At 41.4% G+C, this 25,084-nt stretch overlaps 1 protein-coding gene across 4 annotated transcripts; it reads left to right on the top strand.

The window, feature by feature from the left end:
* Nucleotides 1–443: 443 nt before the first annotated feature.
* MFN1 (mitofusin 1) lies at nt 444–24,884 on the top strand. Of its 4 annotated transcripts, none has more exons than XM_080349656.1 (18): nt 444–475; nt 945–1,066; nt 1,926–2,061; nt 4,125–4,287; nt 4,915–5,039; nt 6,546–6,654; nt 9,857–9,964; nt 10,672–10,825; nt 10,955–11,022; nt 15,562–15,683; nt 17,074–17,200; nt 17,486–17,590; nt 18,578–18,680; nt 19,620–19,849; nt 20,363–20,518; nt 21,038–21,234; nt 22,408–22,542; nt 23,353–24,884. In XM_080349656.1, exons 2-18 carry the CDS (start codon nt 952–954, stop codon nt 23,420–23,422), a joined length of 2,223 nt encoding a protein of 740 aa, XP_080205782.1. In that variant the 5' UTR covers nt 444–475; nt 945–951; the 3' UTR covers nt 23,423–24,884. The 4 variants fall into 4 exon arrangements, 3 of the variants coding, with proteins under 3 accessions (XP_080205782.1, XP_080205783.1, XP_080205784.1); XM_080349657.1 differs by lacking the exon at nt 444–475 and adding an exon at nt 602–733; XR_013922513.1 differs by lacking the exon at nt 23,353–24,884 and having other exon boundaries at nt 20,363–20,525; nt 22,408–22,538.
* Nucleotides 24,885–25,084: the final 200 nt, after the last annotated feature.

Genomic DNA, 25,084 nt, shown 5'->3' with positions numbered 1-25,084 from the left:
TGATGTATCCGAATGTATAAACACCCCCTGCTTTCGAACCCCTGAAGTCCCCGAGTTTGTCATTGTCGCTGGCACAACGCGGGCACTGCCCCTCAGCCACGGTCTGTGCGCAGGGAGGGACGGCATTTGAGCACAGCGGGCGGTGTGCAGGGCTGTGGGGGACCCAGCTCCTCTTCCCGGGGCCGAGGGCAGCGGCCCGAGCCGAGCCCGGCTCCATTTCAGGAGCAGTCGCCGCTCCCAGCGCTCCTCTGCCCTCGCTGAAGATGGCGGCTGCCCCCCCATTGGGCCCTCAGTAAAAATGGCGGACCCCCGCCCTCCCTCGCGGCGCGGCCGGGAGCGAGGTGAGGAGAGGCGGAAGCGGAAGTGATGTCCGCCCCCGTCCCGGCGGCGGCGGGCCAGGAGGAGGCGGCGGCGGTGGCGGCGGGGAGGGCCGGGGCGGCGGGCAGGGCCCCGCCAGCGGCGTGGCGGTTGCCGGGTAACGACGGAACGGCCCGGGGCGCTGTGAGGGACCGGGGGCGCCCTGTCCGCTGCGTCCGCTCCTGCCCTGAGCGGCGGGGCAGGGCCTGCCGGGCGGAGCCGCGGGCCTGTCCGCGCTGGGCCGAGGGGACAGCGCTGACCTCCGGGCGGCGGGGAGGTTCTGAGCGACGTTTTCTGAGGGGAAAGTCTCGTATTTCGAGAACAACCCGCACCTAATCAGATTAGATCCGTCCCCGAGCTTCGTGAGCCGCTGTCGGTGTGTGTGGCAAGGGGAGGAGAGTTTGTCAGAGTAATGGAACCAGCGTAAACCAAACTTATTGATATTCGTCGTGGTTTGGGGCTTGGATTTTGAGTTTCGTTTTGATTTATTGTGCTTTGTTTTTAACATCTGGATGAGAAGTGCATGTCTTCCCCTGTAACTGGGTGTATGGGATGCTTCGGTCACTTTTATGTAACTTTCCTTGCAGTTCCACAATGGCAGACACTGCCGTCTCTCCGCTGAAGCACTTTGTGCTGGCTAAGAAGACAATCACTGCCATCTTCGACCAGCTGCTGGACTATGTCACCGAAGGAGCCACGTTTGTGGAAGGTTAGTGTTCTTAAACACAAGGGCCTTGTCTGTTGCTTTCAGTATGTTTTACAGCAGCACAGTGTACAGCATGGCATCCATCAGTGTGCTGTTTGTTTAAACATATGCCTTCAGAAATAGCCACATTTTTCATTTGATGTTGATTTTTTTAGCTTAGGCTAGCTGGGATGCCTAGAATGGTTACATGTATGAAAATCTGATTGCATCACTCGGGCTGGTAGCCTGACCTCCTTTCCACCAGGGTGAAAGCTTAACCACTCCAGCATTTATAGTCCTGTTGCAGTTTCTTTTGCATAGAAGGACAAACAGGTTCTCCCATTGTTCAGTTGGAAAGTAGACCCACATGATGTAATGCAAAGAACTTCTGATTACACCATCAGAAATTTTAGCAACGTGTAGACATGTGTGTTACCGCTCAAAGTTGGTTGCTCATCGCCCCGCTGAGCTGTGCAGGGACAGGAGAACCCAGCCTGGCTGGTGGATTCATGTGAGGTCCCAGTGTTCCCTTCTGGGGGAGGCAGGTGTCACAAGGAACACGGTGCAGCAGTCTGTGGTCACAGGCGTGTTGAGGAGCATCATTCAAGTTCTGAATAGATTTTAAATCCAGCAGTTAGGCTGTTGATTTATCTGCAGTGATTTATGTCATGATTTCACAAGTGCTTGTGGTGAAGCTGTCAAATGACAGGGCTAGTATCAGTGTCTTTAGTGGGGTTTTGTTTGTTTTGGTTTTTTATTGCTGTATAATTACAACCTACACAAATCTTTGTTGGTGTGTGAAGTACTGATGATCTGTATCTTGTATCCTAACACATCTACTCTATATGTGATTGTTTTTATGTTATTCTTTTTCTATGTGTAGCAACGTACAGGAATCCAGAGCTTGAACATGTAGCAACAGAAGATGAACTAGCAAAAATACAGACTTATAAAAAAAAATTAGCAGTCATCGGTGAGGTGCTGTCACGGAGACACATGAAAGTGGCATTTTTTGGCAGGTAATGAACAGAATTACCAGAACTTAATTTGATTTTTTGGGTTTTTTTCCTTGCAGGGCTTAGTAACTGTATTTCTAATTTAAATGCACTGGAATTAGTGCTTCATTGTAAAATTTCTATTTGAAATATAATACCTAAACCCATGTTCACCTTTATCTAATTGATGCTGAATATTTCTTTGACTTCATGACTGTAGATTAGTTATGTATGTATTGTTATATGTTTTTCATTGATAAACTCTGTAAAATTATTATTCTGTGTAGATCCATTATTTGATTTACAAAAGTCTGAGTTTGTCATTGTCTTCTCCAGAACAGCCGTTCTTTTTTTTAATGTGATGGTTTTGTTTGTTTAATATCTTTGTTTTACTGGGCTGTTACTCTTAAGAACTTTTGCGTTTGATCGCAAGGACTGAAAAACTAAACTTTGAGCTGTTTATGTTTCCACATGTAAGCAGCTGAAGAAAAATAGGCGGTTCAAGACACTTGCCTTATTAGTTGTGTCATAAGTTTGGCAGATCTGTGTGATTATTATAAGGAGTAACAGTAACAATGGACTGTACGACTGACAGATCAATCTGAATGAAGCTGAATTTCTGCTTTCCCGAATCACTGATTAGGAAAAGTTTTAGTTACAGTCTTTGGTGTTATTACTAGAGACCAAACCTTTCACATATTTAGGTAGCATTTTCAAAGCTATGAGAGATTTAAATTCACTTCTGTTCTAAAAAAGAACGTCTTTTCAGTATTTGAAAATTTTTAACTTGAGTCAGCTTAGGATCAACTCAGCTGTATCTTTTTATTTTTGCAGCAGGAATAAAAGGGAGTTAAATGTATTTGTTGCAGCTGAAATGTGTTACTACATAAGAAGTATTCTATAGAGATGCTTTCAGGTGTTCAGACCAAAAGTACTGAGGGTTCATGTGTCAGTGATTGTATGTGTTGTGGTTTGGATTTCAGTCTCATCTGAGTGGAAGAGTCTTAAGTTTTCAGTGAGAAATTTTGATTACATTGTAACACTTCCAATAAATATCTGCATTCTAAACAGTGTGCCATTCTGTTACTATAAAATATCGAGGGTGTGGAAAGATGATGAAAATCTGTGTTACTGCATGTGAACTCAGGTATAAAATAGTGAAGTCCATCTGAAGGACTATGGTTCCAGGGCTTTCAAGTGCTTTTATGTGTGTGGTTAATCTTCTGTCTGTTAGTCGGTGCGGCTTCAGGAAATTTGATTTTTCTGTGCTTAAATTTAAGCATGTGATTACATAGTTTTTCTGGAGTATGAGTCTTCATGTTTTAGTTCTAAAAATTCTATAATAGTATTGCTAAAAATGTGTACAACATTGGTCTTACCTTCACTCTGCTAAAAATAGTTTAGCTGTTTAAAGAAAACAATGAAAGGACCTGGGAAAAAGAAATGAGTTTTGTCTCAGCCTTGATTTTTCACAGTTAGAAGTTGAGAGTTGGGTCCTTTTACCAGATGTGATGTGTCATAAAAGTTGCTTTTGCAAAGGGCAGAATTTCAGCACAGGAAAAAGCGACTTTAACTCTCCCTCTGACATTTTTAATATATTTGTAAAATGTCGTACAGTCAGCACTGAAATGTTTTTCCAGAAGAATTAGCTTTAAAATGAGTTATAGTCTATGTAACTTACTTCATAGGGCTGTGTAACAGTTAAACCTCACATTTTCATGGGTGAAGGCTAGAGGGTTACAGTGTGAAGTAGGACATTACTGAGAACTTTAAGTTCTTGCAGAATCTTGAGTTGGTGAACAGTTCCTTTTAATGGACAGCGTTTTGGTTAATTTAGGTTTTCTTGGTTGGATAGGCAGTATTGATACCAAGAAAGATTTTTGAAATTGCTATTCAGATAAACTTTTCCTACACTCCCTATTCTGTTCTGGAAAGCTGTGCTGCCCTGTCTTGGAGCTCTGTCACCCGAAACAGCTTCCACTGTGTGGGTCTGATGCAATGAAATGGGGGCACGTTTGGGCTCAAACAAAGGTACGTGTAATGCTACTGGACTGGCCTCAGAGTGCTTTGATTTTCTTTTCCCCTAGAACAAGCAGCGGGAAGAGTTCGGTAATTAATGCAATGCTGTGGGATAAGGTGCTTCCTAGTGGGATTGGCCATACAACCAACTGCTTTCTCAGTGTGGAAGGGACAGATGGAGATAAAGCTTATCTTATGACAGAAGGATCAGATGAAAAGAAGAGTGTCAAGGTACAGTTCTTGAATGATCAATGCTACTTTTCACAGTAACCATTTCGGAAATGATGTGTATTCTAACAACGATTTCAAGTCTAACAAAAGTATAAGGCTAACTTGTTCTGCATTTTTGAGTTCCTGATGCAGGAATGAATAACTAACAAATTGGCATGGTCTACTTCAGAGTCTTGGATATTTCAGAGAAACAACTGATACGTTGTAGCACAGTGTATGTTGAGTGATTTACTTTTATAGAACTGAGAGTAAGTTCTGCTACTTGTCAAGGGTTTGGAACATGCCTCTTATTTGGCCTTACATTGCCTACCTTATTTAAGTGCTCACATTGATGGGTTAAACCTCTGGGGCAAATTCACAATGATGTTCAGTGTCACACACTCTAACCCTGTAGAGAATACCGCTTTGTCACTCCAAAGAAAATCCCATCTAGGTTTCAATGCACAACTTGTTCTTTAGCTACTGAGTCTAAGAGCTTTTTAAAAAATCGCAAATATTCACCATTAGGAATTATTAACTCTGTTATTCTGTTCCAGATAGGTCCTATCCAGGTTTGTTGGAGAACCAAATTAAACTGGTTTGCTGAGTTGTTTGTGGTGCATGTTAATGTTTGTCCTCTCTTTATAGACAGTCAATCAACTTGCTCATGCGCTTCACATGGATAAAGATTTGAAAGCTGGCTGTCTCGTCCATGTCTTTTGGCCTAAGTCAAAGTGTGCCCTGTTGAGAGATGATTTGGTTTTAGTGGACAGGTATGTTTTTTGCTTTAGTAAATGTTTACTGATTGATTATGGTTTGGTTGCAAAATTATTGAAAGGCGCTTTTTTTTTGAGAGCACAGTTTGTTCTTTGTATATACTGCTGCCTGTCATCACCCCACTAATTTTGGCCTTGTAACAGTTGGAACAGACAAGTGTCTTGTGACTGAGCTGAATAAGGGACCAGCTTTTGGACGAGGATACTGCTACCTTTAAAACAAATGGTTTGGAAGTGTGAGTAGGGTTGTTGCAGCAACAACCTTTTGCCCTTCTACTGTCTTTAAATGCTTCAAACTGATCACGTGAAGCATAAGCAATTCGGACTTCATTTTTAAAAGCTTCTGTTAAGAGTTGCAGTGCCTGATATCAAAGTAGTAGGTGACCTCAAAACATAATCATGACTGTTGTATGTGTGTGCCTGTGTTGGGCAAGCGTTTCCTACAGTTGGTGTATTTAAAGAATTCTGAAACCTGTTGCTTTGTCAAATGCTCGTATCCCTGGCCACTGCAGTATGACCTGGCAATATTTTTTCAGTATGTTAGGTGATCTGTGAATCAATATAGATTGAATTTCATGGTAATTCACTCAAGTATGAGTGAATCTGTAAGTATGATTTCTTCATAAGCAGCAAAATAACACCCAGAGTGTGTTGTGATAAATTGCAGTGCTTTTGATTGAATCTCTAATCTTGCACCTTGGAAATCAGTGGGAGTTTGTCATTCTTTTCTTGAGTGCAAGCTCGGGTCCTGTGTTAGTGGCAGAGAACACCAGCCTGGCTGGCACAGGGAGCTGGTTGGTTTGAGACACTTCTGGATTTCTCAGCTTATGCAGTTGTGCTGTCTCCTTGGGGACGTGTCTTAGCATAAGAATGCTAGAAGCCGAGAGGGAATCCGTGCATCCATACTATGTAAGGCGTCATTTGATCTGCACACACTTGGTTGCTAAAGGTGAAGCATAAGGAGAGAAGTGAACCTGCAGAAACTGAGGTGTTGCAAACATGACCTGATGTTCTTTCGTATTCCACTTACTTTAAAAAAACTTCCATTTTTATTTCTTATTAAATCTATGCACAGCTTACATAGCATATCACTTCACAGTAGGTTTTTATTACTGGAAAAATATTTTATGAACAATCGTCATGTTTAAATAAAATTGAAAACTTGGGATACAGGGAGGTGGACCATTCTGTGAGACTGCCTGGATATCTGATTAACTGCCTGTCACTTCCCTTGACTTTTATGCTTTGCATATTTATTCGTTAGAAACTGCATTTTAGGATGAGTAGATGGTCCAATGAGTGAGTGACTGATAAATGTGAAATGGTAATTGGCTTTTGCTATGTTTGCAGTAAGCCTGAGGTAAGCGTCAGTCTAAAGCAATAAAGCTTTGTATCTTCTTACAAGGCCCTTACGCAATCTCATTCTGTTTTTATCAATTTTGAAAAATCAAATAGTCCTTGCTGTGTATTTTTTACTTTGCTTGTATTTTTTATTCTCAACAGCCCTGGCACAGATGTCACTACAGAACTGGACAGCTGGATTGACAAATTCTGCTTAGATGCTGATGTGTTTGTCTTGGTTGCCAATTCTGAATCAACTCTCATGAACACGGTATGATGTGCAATGATTTTACGGTACTTCTTTATTTAGATACTCAGCAGTTCCATAACTGAAATGGCTTCTCTTAGACCTTTTATGGAGCTCCCATGAATCATTGAACTTAGATCTTCTAAATAGAATTTGGCGCTGGGAGGCAAGAAATAATGTGTATCCCTCACTAGGGAAAGGAGAACCAAGTTTCTTACTAGCTTTGCTTACTCTGACTTGAGCATCACATTTGTCCTTTCTATCTCAGTTTCTTTTTTGATCAATGGATAATGTAGTGCTTGTCTTGCCTTGCAATTTGTCAATATTTGTCAGTTGAAGACACTTATCAATGAATTATGGAGTATTTCATATCCAGAAGTTCAGTAAAATACACAAAGCAGGTGAAGGAAGTTGAATTTGTGTCTTGCTCCTCATGTGTTCTTGTCTGAGAAGAGGGTGAATTCCTTTGATACACTTTGTACTGAGGACAAGTGCCACAGGTTGCCCTCATTGGACTGTGTTTCTTCTGAAGAAGTTGCTGTCAATAAGCACTCATGTTGCATGATTCTGTGCGGTGTGGAGAGCTGAAGATATTTTAACACCTTTATTCTATAAAGCCTTGTTTCAAGAGAGAGAAGACTTCTGTATACTTTGCAGGCTAAATATTGTATGACTTGTAGAAGGAGAGCATGTAAGGTGGCCAAAGGAGCTCTTGTGAGACTCAAAATAAAAGACCAGAGATTTGCTTTAATTTTGTAGTGATCTCCACTTTTGATTAAACTAAGTATTGTGACTTCAGACAATATCAATATAAGGTTTCAAAGTTATTGGAAGCGTAACTGCCAGAATGTAGTGTAATGCTACTGAGAAATCTCTAGAAGACTTTTATTAAGCCTACTGTAGACAAATGAAATGCTCTGATTGCTCTGAGCATAGTTGTGGTGTGCAGAGTCTGAACTTTCTAATTGGGGTGATTTTTAATACAGTAAGGAACTGAATGTGCAGCGACAGTATTTCCTTGCATTCTAGCAAATTAGAATAGTTTGATAGAAATCTGGGAACATAAAATGAGTTTAAAAATGTGACCTTCTGTCTTCTGAGCCAAATCCACAAATACTCAAGTACAAAAGAGATGTGATTTAAAAGGAAAAGAAAGAAGATTCTGACAACATCCAAGGCAAAGAGATGATGTCCACAACTATGGCTTTATCTTCTCCATTATCTCGTGTGAAGGACACTTTTTGTCTTTTGGTGTGGAGGGGGTCTAGAAATTGTTTTCATTATGTGCATATGATAGTTTGTTTTATTTTTCTATTAAAAAAGGGAAGACAAATACTGGATTTCAGTGAACACCGTGTTACTGTATAAAACCATGGAAACACTAGGGACCTGTGTGCCAGATTTCAGTTTGGTGTAATGAAGTAACAGAGGAAAGGCCAAATTTGATCTGGTTGTCTCATTGGATCTGAATGAACGAACCATTAAAAACAATCTGACTGAGATAGTAAATATGCAGGAAAAAGGAATAGGCTGTATGTCTACTGGAAGATTCTGTTAATTTTGTATTTGTCTGATCCTTAACACCCAGTCATAGAAGTGCTGCTCTGCTTTTTAATGTGATTTTTGGCCAATCTTTGCTCCTTGTTTCGCACGGCTGAAAGCTGCTAAATAGAAAGAGGTTAGTCTTGCAGTTTGTTCAAAGCATTAAAGTCTTGCTGAGCTTTTTTGGTTGCCATGCCTGTCCGTAAATCCTTGTAATTACTAGAATCTGGAAATAACGAGTGTCTGGGGTGTGTATGAGGGGAAAGGAAGTTGATCTTAGCCATAATTGAGGCTGTGGCTCATTAAAGAGCCCTCTTATTTTCTCCTTTTAAATTTTTTCAGCGTTGTAGACACAAATGAAGTTGCCTTTAACAATTATGTAACTGCTCTAAAGCATCTGTATTTTGCTTTGCATTATGGCAAATTTCTCTCTTCATTATACAAGTTTGTCCTTCAGGTAAAGCATGTGATAACCATGTTCTCATCTGCCTTAAGTGTTATTTTTGCCTCTTACCATGACAGGTTTGAGAATACTTGGCAGCTACTACACAACCACAGATTTTTTTTTTTTTGCATAAACGTGGGTTTTTTCTACTATTCCCTTATACATTCTTTTCAGACAAGGTCCTTATTTCTGCAACAGTAATCTCGTTTATACATACTTGCTCCCCCGCTGGTGGAGACTAATGTATCTCCAGTGTTATGTCCAGAATACATGGTGGTGTCCTGCCACAGATTCAAAAAGCCGATGGCAGCAGAGAGATCTCTTCTGTTTGAGCTGTGCTGATGGGGTATTCCTTCCATCACGACTTACCCATTATGACTATGAAAACAGCAGGTGCTAGGTGCAGGCAAGGGACACAAATATGTTTTCAGGTACCTGTATATCTTATTTTTAAAATTAAAACATTCAGCAATGACTTTTTTTCCTGTGGTTCAAGCCATGCATCCTCGTGCAGGAAATGTAACTGTCTGCAGTTCAAGCTGACGTTGCCCATTTGAAGAATACAGTTAGAGCAGGGGTCTCAAACTCATTTTCACCAGGGCCGCATCAGCCTTGCGATTGCCTTCAGCGGGCCGAATGTAATTTTAGGACTGTATAAATGTATGAGTTTGATACCCCTGAGTCAGAGGATGTTTTTCTGGAGAACATGAGCATCTTGGTAGTTGAAATACAGAAGACTTGGTAGTTTTAGCCAAGCATCTTATTTAAAAAAATGAACAGATACAGTCGTGTTTTGTGTGTTGATTTTTTTTTTTCTCTCTTCCCCAACAATATGTAGAACGTCACACAACTGCAAGCAAATTTAACAGAGGGCCAGGAGTATCAAAGGAGATGAAGTTTTGTGATAATAAGGGTGAAAGTAGTAAAAGAAAGACATGATAGATCTATAGAAAAACTGACTTCCTTTTCCAGGGTTTGCTAAATTATTTGTTTTGGAAGTTGTCTTGATTTGTATTTGTACCTATTTTTAGCAGTATCTTTTAGCATTGGCGTCAATGTTAAGACATTTGATGACTTTTGAACTATCTTAAGCCTTTGTGTTGGATATCTGTGGGTTTTAATGCCAATGAATCCTTTCTAATAGGAAACTTTTAAAAAAACTTCAGAATTTGTTACATAAGAATGTGTGACTCTGCTTTGGATTTCTAGGGAGTTTTCTGTTTGTGCTTTAATTCTCAGGAGAAGCATTTTTTCCATAAAGTGAATGAACGACTGTCCAAGCCGAACATCTTCATCTTGAATAATAGATGGGATGCTTCCGCATCAGAACCAGAATATATGGAAGATGTGAGTGACTTCATGGCTCTTATTTTCATTGATTTTAATATCGGTATATATTTATAAAGAATCCATATGCATAAAAGTATGCTAAATTGCTTAGGTAATATGGTTGTTAATACGTAAACACCAGCTTTGTCTTATTAATAAAAGGATAAGTTATTTGGTCAGAAAATGGAAATCAGTTATTTCTTGTTCAGAGCAAAAAGCAACCTGCAATTCAAACTACAATATATGCAGGCAGGTAATGCAATAGGAAGCTTATTTAGAACCTTTTTCCTTCACAGTTAAGCTTGTTTTAAATGTTCTTTTGTTCCTGTAAGGGTAATGCAGCCCAAGGGCGCACATTACACACTTTTACCTTCACAGAGCAGCTGGTGAAGTGCAGTACTGGATGGTAACAGGTTGGGGTGCTCTGCAGGTCTGCCCAATAGCAACCAAGTGACACCTCCTTCTCTGTAAAAGGGGAATGAAGTGGTTACCCCAGTAACTGACTGAGATATCCAACTGACATAAATACCGACAGTCACAGAAGAAAGTATCGTTACTTCCAGGGCTGTTTAGATGGGTAAAAGCAGCTGCTGCAAGCATCAGTAGGGTGAGAAGGCAGCTGCCATCTAAGGGGTTGTTCAGTATCTCTTTCTGACTCTGACATTATGATTTGGTGATGACTCAATTTTTGCTTTTTCCTCATGAGCTTTTTACCTTTTCCTTAGGTACGCAGGCAGCACATGGAGCGCTGTCTGACATTTCTAGTTGATGAGCTCAAAGTTATTGATGCTGTAGAAGCGAGGAATCGCATCTTTTTTGTTTCAGCAAAAGAAGTTCTGAGTGCCAGGAGACAGAAGGCCCAAGGAATGCCGGAGGGTGGTGTGTAGGAACTCTTGCTTTTCCTCAAATACAAAAAAATATCATAAAACCTGTTAAACAATAATATTTAATATACAGTCACTGTTGTGAGGTGTTGCTCTCTCCCTTATGATCCGTTATGTTTCACAGGTGGAGCCCTTGCTGAAGGATTTCAAACAAGATTCCAAGAATTTCAACACTTTGAGCAGATATTTGAGGTATTTATGATGGGCTTTGTAGACTGCCTGTTTTTCAATGCAAAGGTAGCTTAGCTTAATTTTACTGAATGTAACTCATGTTAACAAGTGGAGTGTAAGGTATTCAAACCATGTGACAGCATTGCCTTGTCCATGGGCTCTGTTCATCTGTTCTCACCTTGAACAGCAGGTAGTTTTTAGAAATAAGTATTGTTCAGTGTGGAAAGGGACCAAAACTGGACTCATAGCTTGTGTTTTGAGATCTCAGTACCAATACGAAAAGAGATGGTGCTCTTAGAAAGGAGTGTATCACTTACAACCATGAGATGAGATTGCTGGGTACTAAGCCTTATTTCTCTCTGAAGTTATAGTATTGTAATGAATCATTGTAATTCAGGACATAAATAGTAAGACAGTGTTTCACCAATGTAAATCTAAATATTTAGTTGCAATTTTAAAGCCAGAGTTTTGAAATTATCACCATTATCCACCTCTTAGCTCTGATACTCCTGAACACTAACACTATTTTTGTATCCCTGCTGCTGTACAGAATCCATCCTTCACCCTCTGTTTCCCTGTATTCATAGCTGGACTTCACAGTTTGTTCAGAAGTAGGACTGGCTAGGGGCTTGAGTAGGTTTTTTGTGATAGGTTCTATTTGTCTTGATGAATTTGATAACTCTAATTAAAGCCATTTTTTGATATCTTAAGGAGACATTTTGGATATGCCTTGATGGTTTTGGTTTACATCACACAACGTGGGCCTGAACAATGCTCAGGACGGCTCTCGCATGCCTGAACAAGTAATTCCTTGCTCAGTATATTTAAAAAAAAATCAAGCTGCCTCTGAGAAGTATTTCTTCTCTCACTACAAGCAAGCCCATTTGACTTTAGCAAAACCAAGTAATGGAATTATGTGTGTATATCAAAAAGGTGTTAAAACAACAGCTTGATTCTGTCTTGCATAAGCAAGAAAATGTCAGACTAAAGTTTAAATTTAATCCTTACCCATATTCTTACGATAGATGACTGAGTTGTTGAAGTGACTCGTTCAGAATACCAGCAGGGCCTGAGGCCATGAGGCATGAAATTTCTTGCTTTTGTCTCTCCTTCTAGCCAAACATGAATTTTTGTTTGTAACTTTTGTCCTTAGAGCTTTAGTAGGAAACTTTCAACCCGTAGGAAAAAAGTGGAAATTGAGCTTCTAAATCAATTATTGTTCTTTAACTTATTTTATCATGTACTGTATCAAAAGCTTTTTTGACAAAATCTTTTATAATTAAACACTCAGCACTTTGGATATTTTAAGATGAAGATGGATGGATGACTTGTTAAATCATGTGATGCTGTGAGCGCTCAGCACATCTGTAAATCAGATGTCACAGTCTCAAGTTGGCCACCAAAATGAGAAGCATCCATCACGTGGTCACAGAGATGACACGTTTCTTTGGTAGAAGCAGGAACAAAAACCAGTTCTGTGACAGCACTGAATGGCATTAAAACATCTTCTTTCTTCTTTCACATTTTCCGTTTGGTTTGCTGCAAACCTTCTGACTCCCACAGTGAGCGTGGATTCTGTGATGTTTTCCCCTGCTTGGCCGTGTTTCATCCTGAAATCATAATGAATGGCTTGGAATAGGAGTGTGATCACATCACTTAAAGAGTATGACAACACGTGCTAAATTAAGATTGCCAAAGTAACTTATATTTTGAGTGTCTGTGTTGCAGCACATTCAGGTCTTGTGGGCAATTTCTTAAGCTATAGTGGCATTTTATTTGCTTTTAAAGCAAGGCTGATACCTAAATGGTTCACCAGATCTGAAATCTTCAGACCGAATACTCCAATGACTGTCACTTGAGCTGATAAAGTGACTGATTACATGAGTTTGCTGGTGTCAGTTATGTTTACAACACTAGGCTATACCAGCTCATGTATTAATGAAGAATATCATACATCAGGTAGAATTTTCTGTGTTCAGTCTGGGAATGAAATCCTACTTGATTCCAGACCCAGTTTGGGTGCTGCACAGCCCTGAATACAAGTCCTGAGACTCTTGGACTATGCTCCAGTCTGTGAAAGCGAAGGGACAAGAGCACAGATGCTTCTGTCTGCCCTTGTCAGACACTGACCCCTTCTTTGCCTCTGTCTGTCTGTCCTGCCTTCAGCTCGTTGTCCCTGTTCATGTGCCCTGCTCAGAGTTTCCAAATGTCTCCTGCGCTTTTTCACCCAGTTCACATCTCTCAGCTACCTCATCACCTCATTTATAAACCCATCCACTCAATCCATGTTCCCACTGGATGTATCTGCTGGTTTTGCTCCTCCTGGATTCTCTCGCCCTGTTTTTCTCTTCACTAAAATTGGACGGCTTCTTCTTTTCCACAAGGGCTCAGGAAAGGACCCGTTACTTCTCCAATATATCCACATTCCTGATTTTAGTATCAGGTCCCGGATGGAACATCCTGTTCATCCCAGGACTGAAAGGAGCTCGGTATAGCAAGAGTATAAAAATAATATAGAAACAACCCATCAGTGCTAGTTTGTTGTGATACGGGAAAAAGATGGAATATTTTTAAAAGGTTTGTAACTACATTTCTGTAAACATTTGCATGAGGGCAAAAGACATTCCAAAAAATTATATAGCATGTTCTTCTGCAAAGCACAGGGTAGTTAAAGTTACTAAAAGAAAAACGGGTTTAGGTTTTGCTAGAAACACTTGTAAGCAGTGATGAAATTCAGGTTTGAGAGATTCATGTTGTATTTTTAAGAAGTGCTGTTACTATGTGTATCAGCTGTATTACAACAAAGAAAGTAAGATATGCAGCCTGAAAGGACTGGATTAATGGATCAATTCTGAATTTTTATGTTGTGGAATAACAGAAAATAGTATGTGTAATTTTTTTGCAAAATCTTACAATGAGATACATAGAAATGCCTTATGGAAACAGCAAAGCACAGGCACAGTGTGCAGTCATCCTTAGGGGATATTCTGCATAAAACCAGACCCCACTGTGCCTGCTGTCATGTTTCCCAAGTTTCTTCAGAAAACTGGCAACAGCAATGGTGTGGGGAGGAGGGAGCCAGGGCGGAACAGGCATTGGGCTGTAAGTTGGAGTGAATAACACAGCCTGAATTAGTGCGGTGCTGCCAAGCCCTTCCCTGGCGCCGCGGGCAGGCAGCGAGCTGAGCGCTTACTGACTGGCTTGCTGTACTGGGAGTGGGCTGGAAGGGAACTGGTTTTGGTTATGCTGTTGAAACATGCCTTTTCTCCTTGTTTTGATAAATACTTATTTACAGACTAACAGCAAAGCTGCTGCTGTCCCTCTTTCCCAGCCGTTTAACTCACCTTTGTGTCTTTCCTAGTGCTCTAACTCGGATTTTCTGATTGTGTTGTGACTGTCATCCTTTTATCTACTGCACACTAATGCTGGGAAGTCTCTTTCTTCTGTGTCTAGTCTAGCTCTTACAATGTGCTGATATTAATGAAACTCTGGCCTTTCATTGCTGATTTCTAGATCTGCTTCATCGAGGAACAGGGCATATTTTATTCATTTTGTTTATTTTGTTTTGATCTATTGTTTTTAGATAGCTGAAATGTGTTATTACACCATATGCTCAGGTCATAGGCAAGTCTAAAAGCAACCTCAGCTTGTTTGTGCTGTGAAAGGTGCATCCAGAGGTGCAAGACAGTTTAAAAACCTCACAGATTTGGTAGAAGGAAACTCGCTGCTTGTTTTCTTCCCCTCAAACACAGAAGACGGTGCTACTTTGTGGTGACTTAGCGCATGTTGAGCACCAGCAACATTTAATTGGCTACAAAACTCTCACTTGAAAAAAGGTCAAAGACTTAATTTATGGCTTATCACAGTTGATTTGCTTTTGCCCACATCGAACATTTATGTATCTTTTCAGTCAGTGTCCCGTAGTTTCTGAATCGCTGTACAATATTCAAGATTGCAGATTGAATAGAAATTTTATGTTTAGAGCATTCTCTACTCATTTAACACCCGTAATCTACAACTAAGCTAATACGTTAAGGACTACTTAACTTTTTTTTAATCCTGTGAGAGAATCTTTATTTTTTATTCCTAATTATGTATTTTGTTCCTGAAGGCTCAGTGTTGACATGAGCATGTCAGATTTTATTGACAGAACTGCTTCTTGAAACTAAGGAAACTAAAGAAAACTCAAGCTAGACAATATTGCCAGCAGTCATGTTAGACATTTATAATTTTGAAGATATAGTTTGGAAAATATTCTGAGGAGCTAGATTTATCTTATGTATTCATCTGAGTTTTGTTTTTCCTTTATTAATTTATTTTAAAATAATTAAAACCTATGCACATTACTGTGAATCAACATGAAGGTACAGATTTGCTGCTCTAGATTCATTTTGAGATTTCAGTTCTGTTGTCTTTTAATTTTTATATGCTTTGTCCCTTTTTATTTCCCGTTGGTTTAAGTTCATGGTAAAATTAGCAGCATGTGCTTTCTGAGAGTGAAATTCCTGACTGTGTTGGCATGGAATTGCAGTAATGTGTTGTGGCTTGGGCCCCTCGCAGGAGTGTATCTCGCAGTCAGCCGTGAAAACCAAGTTTGAACAGCACACTATCAGAGCTAAACAGATCATAGATACTGTGAAAAACATTATGGACGCCATAAACATAGCAGCAGCGGAGAAAAGGTAGGTTGCTTGGAAAGCTGGTTGGCTTCGGTTCATCCAGATCCTCTGAGGAGCCGTTTCTGTGCCGGTGATATCTTGGGCCATTATGGACTTTAAAATTCACTTTTCTTGCTTGATAAGTAATAGGGAATTTTTCTGGTGTGTCAGTCTTACTGCTGCTCACTTGCACCACTCAGGCTTGTCCTTGGTCTGTGACTTCTGCATGGGGATCTCGGTTGATGTTGTTATTCTTCATTACTGATTTACAGTTCTGAAGGCAGTCTCTGGGTTTTCAGATTTTTTTTCAAAACTGTTTGAAATGTGAAGTTTTTCTGGCCGTATCCAACATTCCAGAAGTGTTTGGGCCTGCCTGACATAAGCATTTTTTTTTTCTTAACTGAAAATATAAATAAGAGGATGAACATCAATTTGCAATGGCTTAGAATACTTACTGTAAGGGCTGAGAAGAGCCCGTACTAACAGAGGCTCGGCCTCTTGTCCTTTCCAAATTGTATCCTTAAATATCTTTATTTTCTGTTTGCGCTTGTAGTCCTTTTAGTGCTAATCATAGCAGCTCTGGCTGATAGTTTCCCATGTTCTTTGAGGTTTGCATTTGTATGTTTTTTTCCCCTCACTTTTGCTGCTATCTCTTGTCTCTCATACACGATGAACTTGCTGTTGTGTTTAATCCTTTCTGTCCATCTCCTTCTGTTAAAAGTGTGTCTTTATGTTTCAACAGACTCCACTATGCCTGTCAAACACACTTCCTGAATGCGTGTTTACATACTAACTTGTCTCACGTTGTCAGATCCTATGAAAACACGCTGTGAAATGTTTGAAAATATTCTGATTTTCTACTTTTTTCTGTCAGTCGACCTGTCAAATCTTATGTAGTGGCCCCTCTTAATATGAGTTGCCGTTTGATGTTTCTACTGGCCCTTTAAGATAGATCGGGGACTTCTGAAGAGAGTTGTTTGTGCCTTTGCTTTGCCAGGTTGTCAGACCCTGTCACTGTTAAGGAATAGTTGAGTGGTGCTGGTGAGCAGCAGTAGGACAGTCTGATCAGATTTATCTATTATCAAATTTCGAAATCAGGATAGACTGCTCCCACTTTCTTCCATTGTAATTATGGTAACAATTCCAGCTCCAAATGCTGTTTTCCTAAATACATCAAAACCAAGGAATCTGGGTTATATTCGCTCAGTGCAGCCTTTAAACGTGCCTGTAAATGGAATATCTCTGTTGCGGTCACTCTGAAGCAGTGCTTCTGCTTCCTTCAGCCAGTGGCACTTTGGATTCTTTTTGGCTGCTCGGTGAACCCTCAGCCAGGTGGTCCCTGCCTGGTTTTGGGGCTTGTTCTGTTCTGGGAACAATTCCTGCTGGTGATGGTGATTCCTTTGTGCTGTGCTAGGGTCCATTCCATGGAAGAGCGAGAAGATCAGAAGGACAAATTGGACTTTGTTCGAAATCAACTCAACGTTTTGACAGAAGATACCAAGGAAAAAATCAAACGTGTTACTGAGGAAGTAGAAAGTAAAGTAAGTAATGGTGATGTGAAAAATCTTCCACGTTCCCCTGTTGACTGTTCTGTGAGGTGGCTCATTTAGGTGCCCACCCACCATATGAAGTATGTTTGAAATGTCTAGTACATCCCTTTTCCAATATTAAACCAAACCAACCGAAAAAACCCACCTCAAAACAGCAATCCTTCCTGACTGTCAGGTCATTGAATCAGTTATTGTAACAGTTAATGCAGTGATCTGTTTTCACTCTGACTGGAAAAAGCAGGAGAAACGTTTTATGTTATTTCCATGTTCTTCCAGGTCTCCTCTGCCATGACTGATGAGATTTGCCGACTTTCTGTTTTAGTTGATGAATTTTATTCAGATTTTCACCCTTCTCCTCAAGTATTGAAGCTCTATAAGACAGTAAGTTCTCTGGCATCGTTTGAAGCCAGGCTCTTTGTCTTTCCCTTAATTTCTACTTCTGTATTTTCATAATTTGCGTAGCATTTTATGTGACACTTTCTAAAGCATTGCAGGATTTTTGCTTTCTGACATGCACATATCTCTGTTTATCTAAAACTGGAAAAGGTTGAAAATATTTTCCACTTTGTTTTTGAAACAAAATTACTTTTGGTTTTAACTGACTTTTCACTAGAGTGGTTACCAGAACTTTAATTTGCTGACATCCTGCTTTGTAGTCTTCACTTCCAGTGAATAAAGACCTTACATAAACAATTTTCACTACTCCTAAAATGAAATAGATCCAAAAATAGAATGAGCTTGCAAATACCTAACACTTTTTAAAAAAAATTAAAGAAAAATGGCAAGTTTTTATTAAACTTCTAGAAATTCCTGCTCAGACTTAGTATTTTAGAGGAACTTAGACCTATGAGGTTCATCTTTGGCCTCTCACGCTCAGATGTTCCTGCTGCTGAGTGAGCTGCCGTAACCCGCACCAGTCGGAGCCGCGTTGCTCGCCCGGCAGCGCTGGGTTTTTGGGGTGGTTGGTGCTGCCCCCACCCTACAAAGTGCCCGGAACAAACCTCCCTGTGGGCCCAGGGCTCGGCTTGTCTTTGTGCAGAGCAGTGACATTGGCTCCTACCAAATGACGACAGCAAAGGCTTTGCAGGGCGCGATGGTAGTGGTACACTCAATAGGGTCCCAGTTCATTGAACGTACAGACTTGTTATCCCTTTTAGTGATTTCAGTCCTGGAGGGATCTCTCCTGTGTCACTTCAGTTAGGTTTTCAATCACAGTGCGCAATTTAAAAGCATGGTAGTTCCATGGTAACACGCTTTTCTTCCCACTGTAAATACCAATGCGTAGTGTTTAACATAGCTCTGCGCTGTATAATGCAATTGATTAGCTACATACAAATTGATGAGCATATATTCTTTATAAAACTTCAGGAACTGAACAAACATATAGAAAACGGTTTGGGAAAGAACCTGGCTGATCGTTGCTCCAGTGAAGTCAATCAGGCGATGCATCAGTCCCAGCAGGAGATGATCGGTAAGATGGGGGAGGAGGAATGCTCAGACTTTTGGTTAAAGGAAGACAATTGAAGAAAACTTGCTTTTGAAAGAATTTTCTTTCTGATGGTGATTTAATGTTGACACTTCAAAATGATAAAGGAAAAGCCATCCTAGATCAAGACTGAGTGTGCGTTCAGCTCAGTAGCCCATCTCTGATACTGATGCATGGGGAGAAGAATAACGAAGCAGGTTAAATACAGAGATCTGTCCCCAGTTCAGGGACCCCTGAGCCAAGATACTGTGTGTGGATTAATGGTTTAAGCAGGTAGTAATGGACCTGTCCTCTGGGAACTCGTCTAATCCATTTGTAAACCCATTTAAACCTTTGGCTTCCACAACAGATACATGAAATACATGGTCAGATAATATTTCTGAAGTATAATCCTCTCCCTACATCCCTCCAGATTCTGAGCACAAAAAAGGACAGTTTCACAAAGTATTTCTGCACTTTTTTAATAAGTAGTAACTCAATTGCATATCCATCTCTCTCATTTGATCTGTTTCTGGTAATAAAGGATTCAGAGCAAGATCTCAAATCCTTCTGTTGTCGTACACAATAATGTTGCCTTTTCTGTTTGGTGCCACAGAACTGCTGGATAAACCAATGTTTTCTTAGCCCATAATTATCTTTTCACCATTGGTAGAGGCCTTTCAGTTAATTTGATCAATTTGTGAAGCAGTGCTTTATCGGTTGATTTTGCAGGATTATTTTATCAGAGCAATAAATCGCCTGCTCTATTAGGATCAATACTTCTGAAATGCCCACCAGTTTTACAAATAAATACATAAATAAAATAATTGGTCAGTTTAGATCTTGTAGTTCACAAAGCTGCTCAGCAGTGCAAGGATGCTACTTGTGAATATGCTGTAAAGCATTTGATGTTAACTCATTTTCACTAATCTGTTTTATTTCTAGAAAATCTGAAACCGTTGTTGCCTTCTGGTGTTCAGAATCAGCTCCACTTGCTAATTCCGTGCAGGAGGTTTGACCTCAGCTACGATCTAAACTGTCATAGTCTGTGTGCGGATTTTCAAGAGGATATCATGTTCCACTTTTCCTTGGGATGGTCTTCGCTTGTCAACCGCTTCTTGGGTCCTAAACAAGCTCAGAGAGTGCTGTTGGGACTAGCAGATCCAAACTTACAAGTGAGTGCTTCAGAGACTGGGCTGACATTTGAAGTGCCTTGTTTTACCTTGATGAGAATATACTGATTTTTACTGGATTTGCCTTTACTTTTTACATGCTTGCTGTTCCTTTCCCCCAGGTCCTTTGTGTGAAATGTTTTTAGTGAGAGTTGTCTTTATTGGATTATATTCAGGGTTAGAATGGAACAAAAAGCCTTTCCTAAAATTTGTGTAGCTGTTATCTGACTTGTGTTTTATCTTGGATTGAAGCCTTTGGATAACTTTTTAACTGATAACTTTTGGATCCTTACAACAGAGCCAATCCTATGCAGAACCCGTATTCTAACCCAGTCCCCTGTTGGGCAAAGAGCTCTCACAACTTCCACTGCTTATCAGGAGCATTGTTGAGGTTTCTGTGCCAAAGAGTTTCCTTAAAGTAAATCAGACCCTGAATATATGAAAATAAAATAAGACCAGTCTGCTGTGTAGTTCCTTAATGTTTTTTACTTAGGCTGCCATATTCCACTCTTGTAGATCCCTCGTCCTTTAGCTACCACCCCGTCTGCCGCCAGCCTTCCTGCCGCAACGCCAGAGAGCGTGTCGCACGACGAGTTCATGGTTCCTTTGGTTATGAGCTTAGCTTCGCTGACGTCGCGGACCTCTATGAGCATCATCGTTGTTGGCGGAGTGGCAAGTAGTATTAGCAACATTCCCTCTACTAGAAGTGATGGCAAAGACTAGGCTGGTGTTTTCAGTTTGGGGTGCAACATGGAGTGTGTAATGGACTTCGTAACACCAGGCCAGAAGAGCATGTGTAGTACATTGGATACCCGCAATCAGTTTGTAGAGATAAAATTAGTCTAATTACTCTGAGCATAGTTGGACATATTCTCTATGCTGTATGTCTGTGTTCAGCTTCTGAATTAGAGGATGATTTGATGGTGCCTCATTTGGTTTGGGTTTAGTGGGAGCTTTGCTTCCTCCTTCACTAAAAAGCAGTGAGGCTTCTGTACCCTGCGGATTCTCCGTGCTACGGGGGCACCAGCTCATTTGATTACAGCTCTATTTCTCTGCTGAATAGTATGGAAATAATACATTTTCTTAAACTAATCTGGTGAAAGGGCTATGAAGATGATTAAAAAAATGGGTGGAATTAGATTTTATTCTGTGGGCAACTTACTTAAGCTAATGAAGAATCTTCTTTTTCAGATTTGGAGAACGATAGGCTGGAAGCTCATCTCTCTTTCCTTAAGTATGTACGGGTTGTTGTATCTGTATGAGAGACTGACTTGGACCACTAAAGCAAAAGAGAGAGCCTTCAAACAGCAGTTTGTCAACTACGCTACTGAAAAGCTGCAGATGATCGTCAGTCTGACCAGCGCTAATTGCAGCCATCAGGTGCAACAGTAAGTATCACACCGCTGTTTCCCAGTGGTGTCCTGGGCCTGGGGACGGGCTGTACCTGGTGTGGGAAGGCAGCTGTGGTGTCCGGCGGCATTTATTATGAGGAACTTTTAAAAGAATTTGAAACAACTTCCTAAAAAGATCCATACGGACATCCCCATGTGTGTGTGAGAGTTAGTTGTCAGATGTAGGCCTTGTCCAGCGCCTTGCTCTGAGGACGTGGGAGCCGGCTCGGTTCTAGCAGAGGCCGAGTTCTGCTTTTAGATGAGCATTGGACCAGCACCAAGTCCGTCTAATTGTGAGCGTCTGTTGTGCCTCAGGGGTTGGTTTGGGTCAGTATTGGGAACTTCACAGCCTTTATGAACTGTTTCATTTCTATCTCTTTCCCAAATACATTCCTACCTGTCTCTGCAATATAATATCTGGGTGATTGTCTCCCTCAGCCTCTCCTGCTGAAACAGTTTGTTTTGATGAAATTATTATTTCAGACAATTAGGCCTGCTAAATGAGACCTCTGACCGCCAGGGTACAGACCACCTCTCCAGCGTAGCCCAGGGGATTCTTTACTAATACAAAGTTCAGCTTCAGCAGAGGAAAGAGAATCATCCCCGTGTCCAGCAGCCGTGTGTCTCTGTGAGGACAGGGAAGAGCTGGACGCAAACCAATGCTCCAGGGAGGTGAAGTAGGGAGGAGAAGGTGTCTGCTCTCCTGTGGGAGAGCCTGGTTGCCAGCCTGGGGTGGTAACTGGGTGCTTTTGTCCTTTGTGTAAGAAAGAGACTTGGAGCTCAGGTTGGGAGTAAGTCCAGGGCCACCCTGCAAAGGGCTCCCGTCCCGCTGAGTGGGGCCCTCTGCTGTTCCAGCATGTGTTGGTGCCAGAGTCCCCATCTCAGACTTGTCCCTGGTGATGCTCAGTGAAAAATTGCCAGACGTGATGTTGGCATAGACTGAGGTGCGTTTTGGATGCTTAAGGTTTCTTTTTTTCATTAAAAAAAATACATAATTCTCCTGCTTTCTGCTGTTTTGTAGTCCCTTAGCAGCTGGAGAGTTTGATTGCTGCGTTCTACTGTACACTGCAATGCTGTGTGATTTATTTATTCTATCTTCTTAATTTAATTTACTTTTTTTCATAGCACAGACTTCTGTAAATCACGATTACAAACTTGTTTTCCCTTTAGGGAAATGGCCACTACCTTTGCTCGGCTCTGTCAGCAGGTGGATATTACCCAGAAAAACCTGGAAAATGAAATCGCTAGGCTTTCCAAAGAAATAGATCAGCTGGAGAACATACAGAGCAACTCCAGGCAGCTGAGGTGAGCCGGGGGGACTGGCCATGGACAAATTCAGGGAGGCTGGCGCTCACTGTTGCTTTCCAGTGGCAATGGGGCAGGCGCGGGGGCAGACAGATGTGCCGCAGTACGTTTCCTTTACTTGTGGCTGGACAGCTCTGGTTAAGTTAAATGAATGCATGCTTCGACCTAGGTGAATCAGCAAAGCTCCAAAAGTACTCTTTTTTTAGATTGTCTTTAGCTTTGTCTCTGTTTATGGTAGGGGAGAGGTGGCTTTCTCAAGAATAATCATCTCTTGCAGGTAAATGAGGGTGGCACCTTCCCAAAGAACCCTCCCCATAGGAGAACATGAGAGCAGCTGTACGCTGCTCAGTCATTCACAGCAGTATTGTTTTGCTCTTCGTTCCAGTAGTTGGTCTCTACAGAAGAGAAACTTCCAGCAATAGGTGGTTTAGGGACTTAGCAGCAGCCTCAGCCCTGGTTCTGTGTGCTTTCCCCTGGCTGTGCGCTGCATTTTGGCCTCGGACGTCCCCGACCGCAATCGGATGGACGTCTGTCCCCACAGCACAGGACGACATGGGAGTGCAGAACCTCTCCTGGGTTAAACACCAAAAGGCCAGAAGCAGGGAGGTCCGGGGCAGAGATTTGGGAGGCGGCTGGAGCTGCCCGCTCGGCTCCTGCGCTCCCAATGTCCGCTCTGACCACAGCTTGTGTTCAGGTTTTCTTAGTGCTGTTGGTTTCAGGAATGGAGGAATAGAAATTAAACAGGTGTGTTGATTCTACCTGTGATGTTACTGCATTGAAGTAAATCTGTTGCTTTTGTTTGTTTTGCAGAAATAAAGCCATTCACCTCGAGAATGAACTAGATCGCTTTACAAAACATTTTCTTCAAAAGAGTAAATAAACTATCATTGTTAACTTTCCCAGTGATCCTTTGTAGGACAAAGTAGAAATTTTACAAATGACACTTCTCTGTGGAGTCACATGAAATGATTTATATGCTAAATGTTACTTTGATTACACTTTTTAATTATTGTAAAACTTGGTTGGGACTTGGATGATGAACTAAGAGCTGTGGTACTCTGTTACATTTGTTTTGCAGATTTTGAGTTAAAAATTATATTTAAACAACACTAAATTTTTTGGGGCACTTGACAATAAAAACCCAAATCCTTACTGGTTTTCAGTGGTGTTCAGCAGGGGCAGGAGCTCATGCAGGGAGAGCGAGCTTAGCCCAGTTACTACTGTCTGCTGCTTTCGGTTGCTTGGAATTAGCCAGGGAGGGAGGACGTTGCTGCTTTGTGTGCATGTTTTTGAGTAATGAAGGGAAGTACAAACTCTAGCAAGGGGAAAGGACTCTTGACTGTTTTGAAAGCAAGTGAATTGTTTTGGGCAGCAGTTCCTCACATGGAAGTGAAAGAGGATGGCAAACAGCAGAGCCCTCACTGGAGAAATGCTGTAGGCTCTGCTTTCCCCCCGGCTGCCGTGTTTAGCCAAGATGGCACCGATTGTGTAAAAACAAACCTATTTCAACAAGCTTGTCAGGCTTCTCACAGCTGAAGTGGTGAAACGGTCATTTGCCCATGAGAGCACTGCTGGGGCGAGCGGCCCCGTGGGGGTTTGCTGGGCAGAGGGGCTGACGCCAGTTCTGCAGGTCAGGGGAGCGCAGGGGCTGGGCTGGACCGGGGAGAGTTTGACAGGGGACCCTGAGCCGTCCCTCGGTTCTGCTGTGGGCCAGGCCTGTGGTAGCTGAGACCCGAGGCAGGTGCTTGGAGCTCACCTTCACTCACCTCCCGCAACGCAAATGCCTCTTTTTAAGAAAAATACCTAAGTTTTTGCTGCTGCCATCTGCAGTCATTCAACACCTACTTTTTTCTAACTAGACTTTTAAAATCTAACTTATTTTAAAAGAGAAAGCCTTCTCAGGATATTTCTATATTTTTATGGAAGTGTTAACATGACTAAATGAAATACTCAACTTTAAGATGTGGGGATTTGCTATTTTCCAGTAAACAAGGGCTATCTTTAAAGGAAATAGATGTCAATGTGTAACGCTGGAGGCAGTTAATGATTTGGAGACAAGGAGCGCTGTTTCACCACGATGGGTTTGGTGTTTGTGTCTGACTGTGCTAGCACACCTGCGGCTCTCTTGGAACTTTCCTTGGCAGATGCATGAGGGAGGGGCCACGAGGTTTTTTTGAGGGAAACTGTGAAATACGAAAATGAGTATCAGCCCACCCTTCATTGTATGTGAGATGACAGATGTGTATTAATGCTCTTTTTCTGGAGCATTTTTATGGACATTGTATAATGCTAAAACTTTAAATGCATGTGTTCTACAGTTATTTATTAAAAAAAAATACTCCTCCTTTGCTCTAGTAAGTCATTTGGCAGTTTTATCGAAGGTGACAACCTCAGCATAGCTCTTACAGGTCACAGGATAGGACAGAACTGCTGAGGTTGCATTGAAAAAGCTGCTTCCTGCAGCCGGCAGGCTGTGCGCTCCATAGAACACTTAATGAGCCATTACAGGTGTTGGTTTGGGAGAAAACAGAAGCCAGAATTG

The sequence above is a fragment of the Nesoenas mayeri genome (assembly GCF_963082525.1).
Source record: "Nesoenas mayeri genome assembly, chromosome: 9".
In the NCBI taxonomy this organism is placed as follows: Eukaryota; Metazoa; Chordata; class Aves; order Columbiformes; family Columbidae; genus Nesoenas; species Nesoenas mayeri.
The sequence above is the reverse complement of the archived record's forward strand: the minus strand, read 5'-3'. Positions and strand labels throughout refer to the sequence as shown.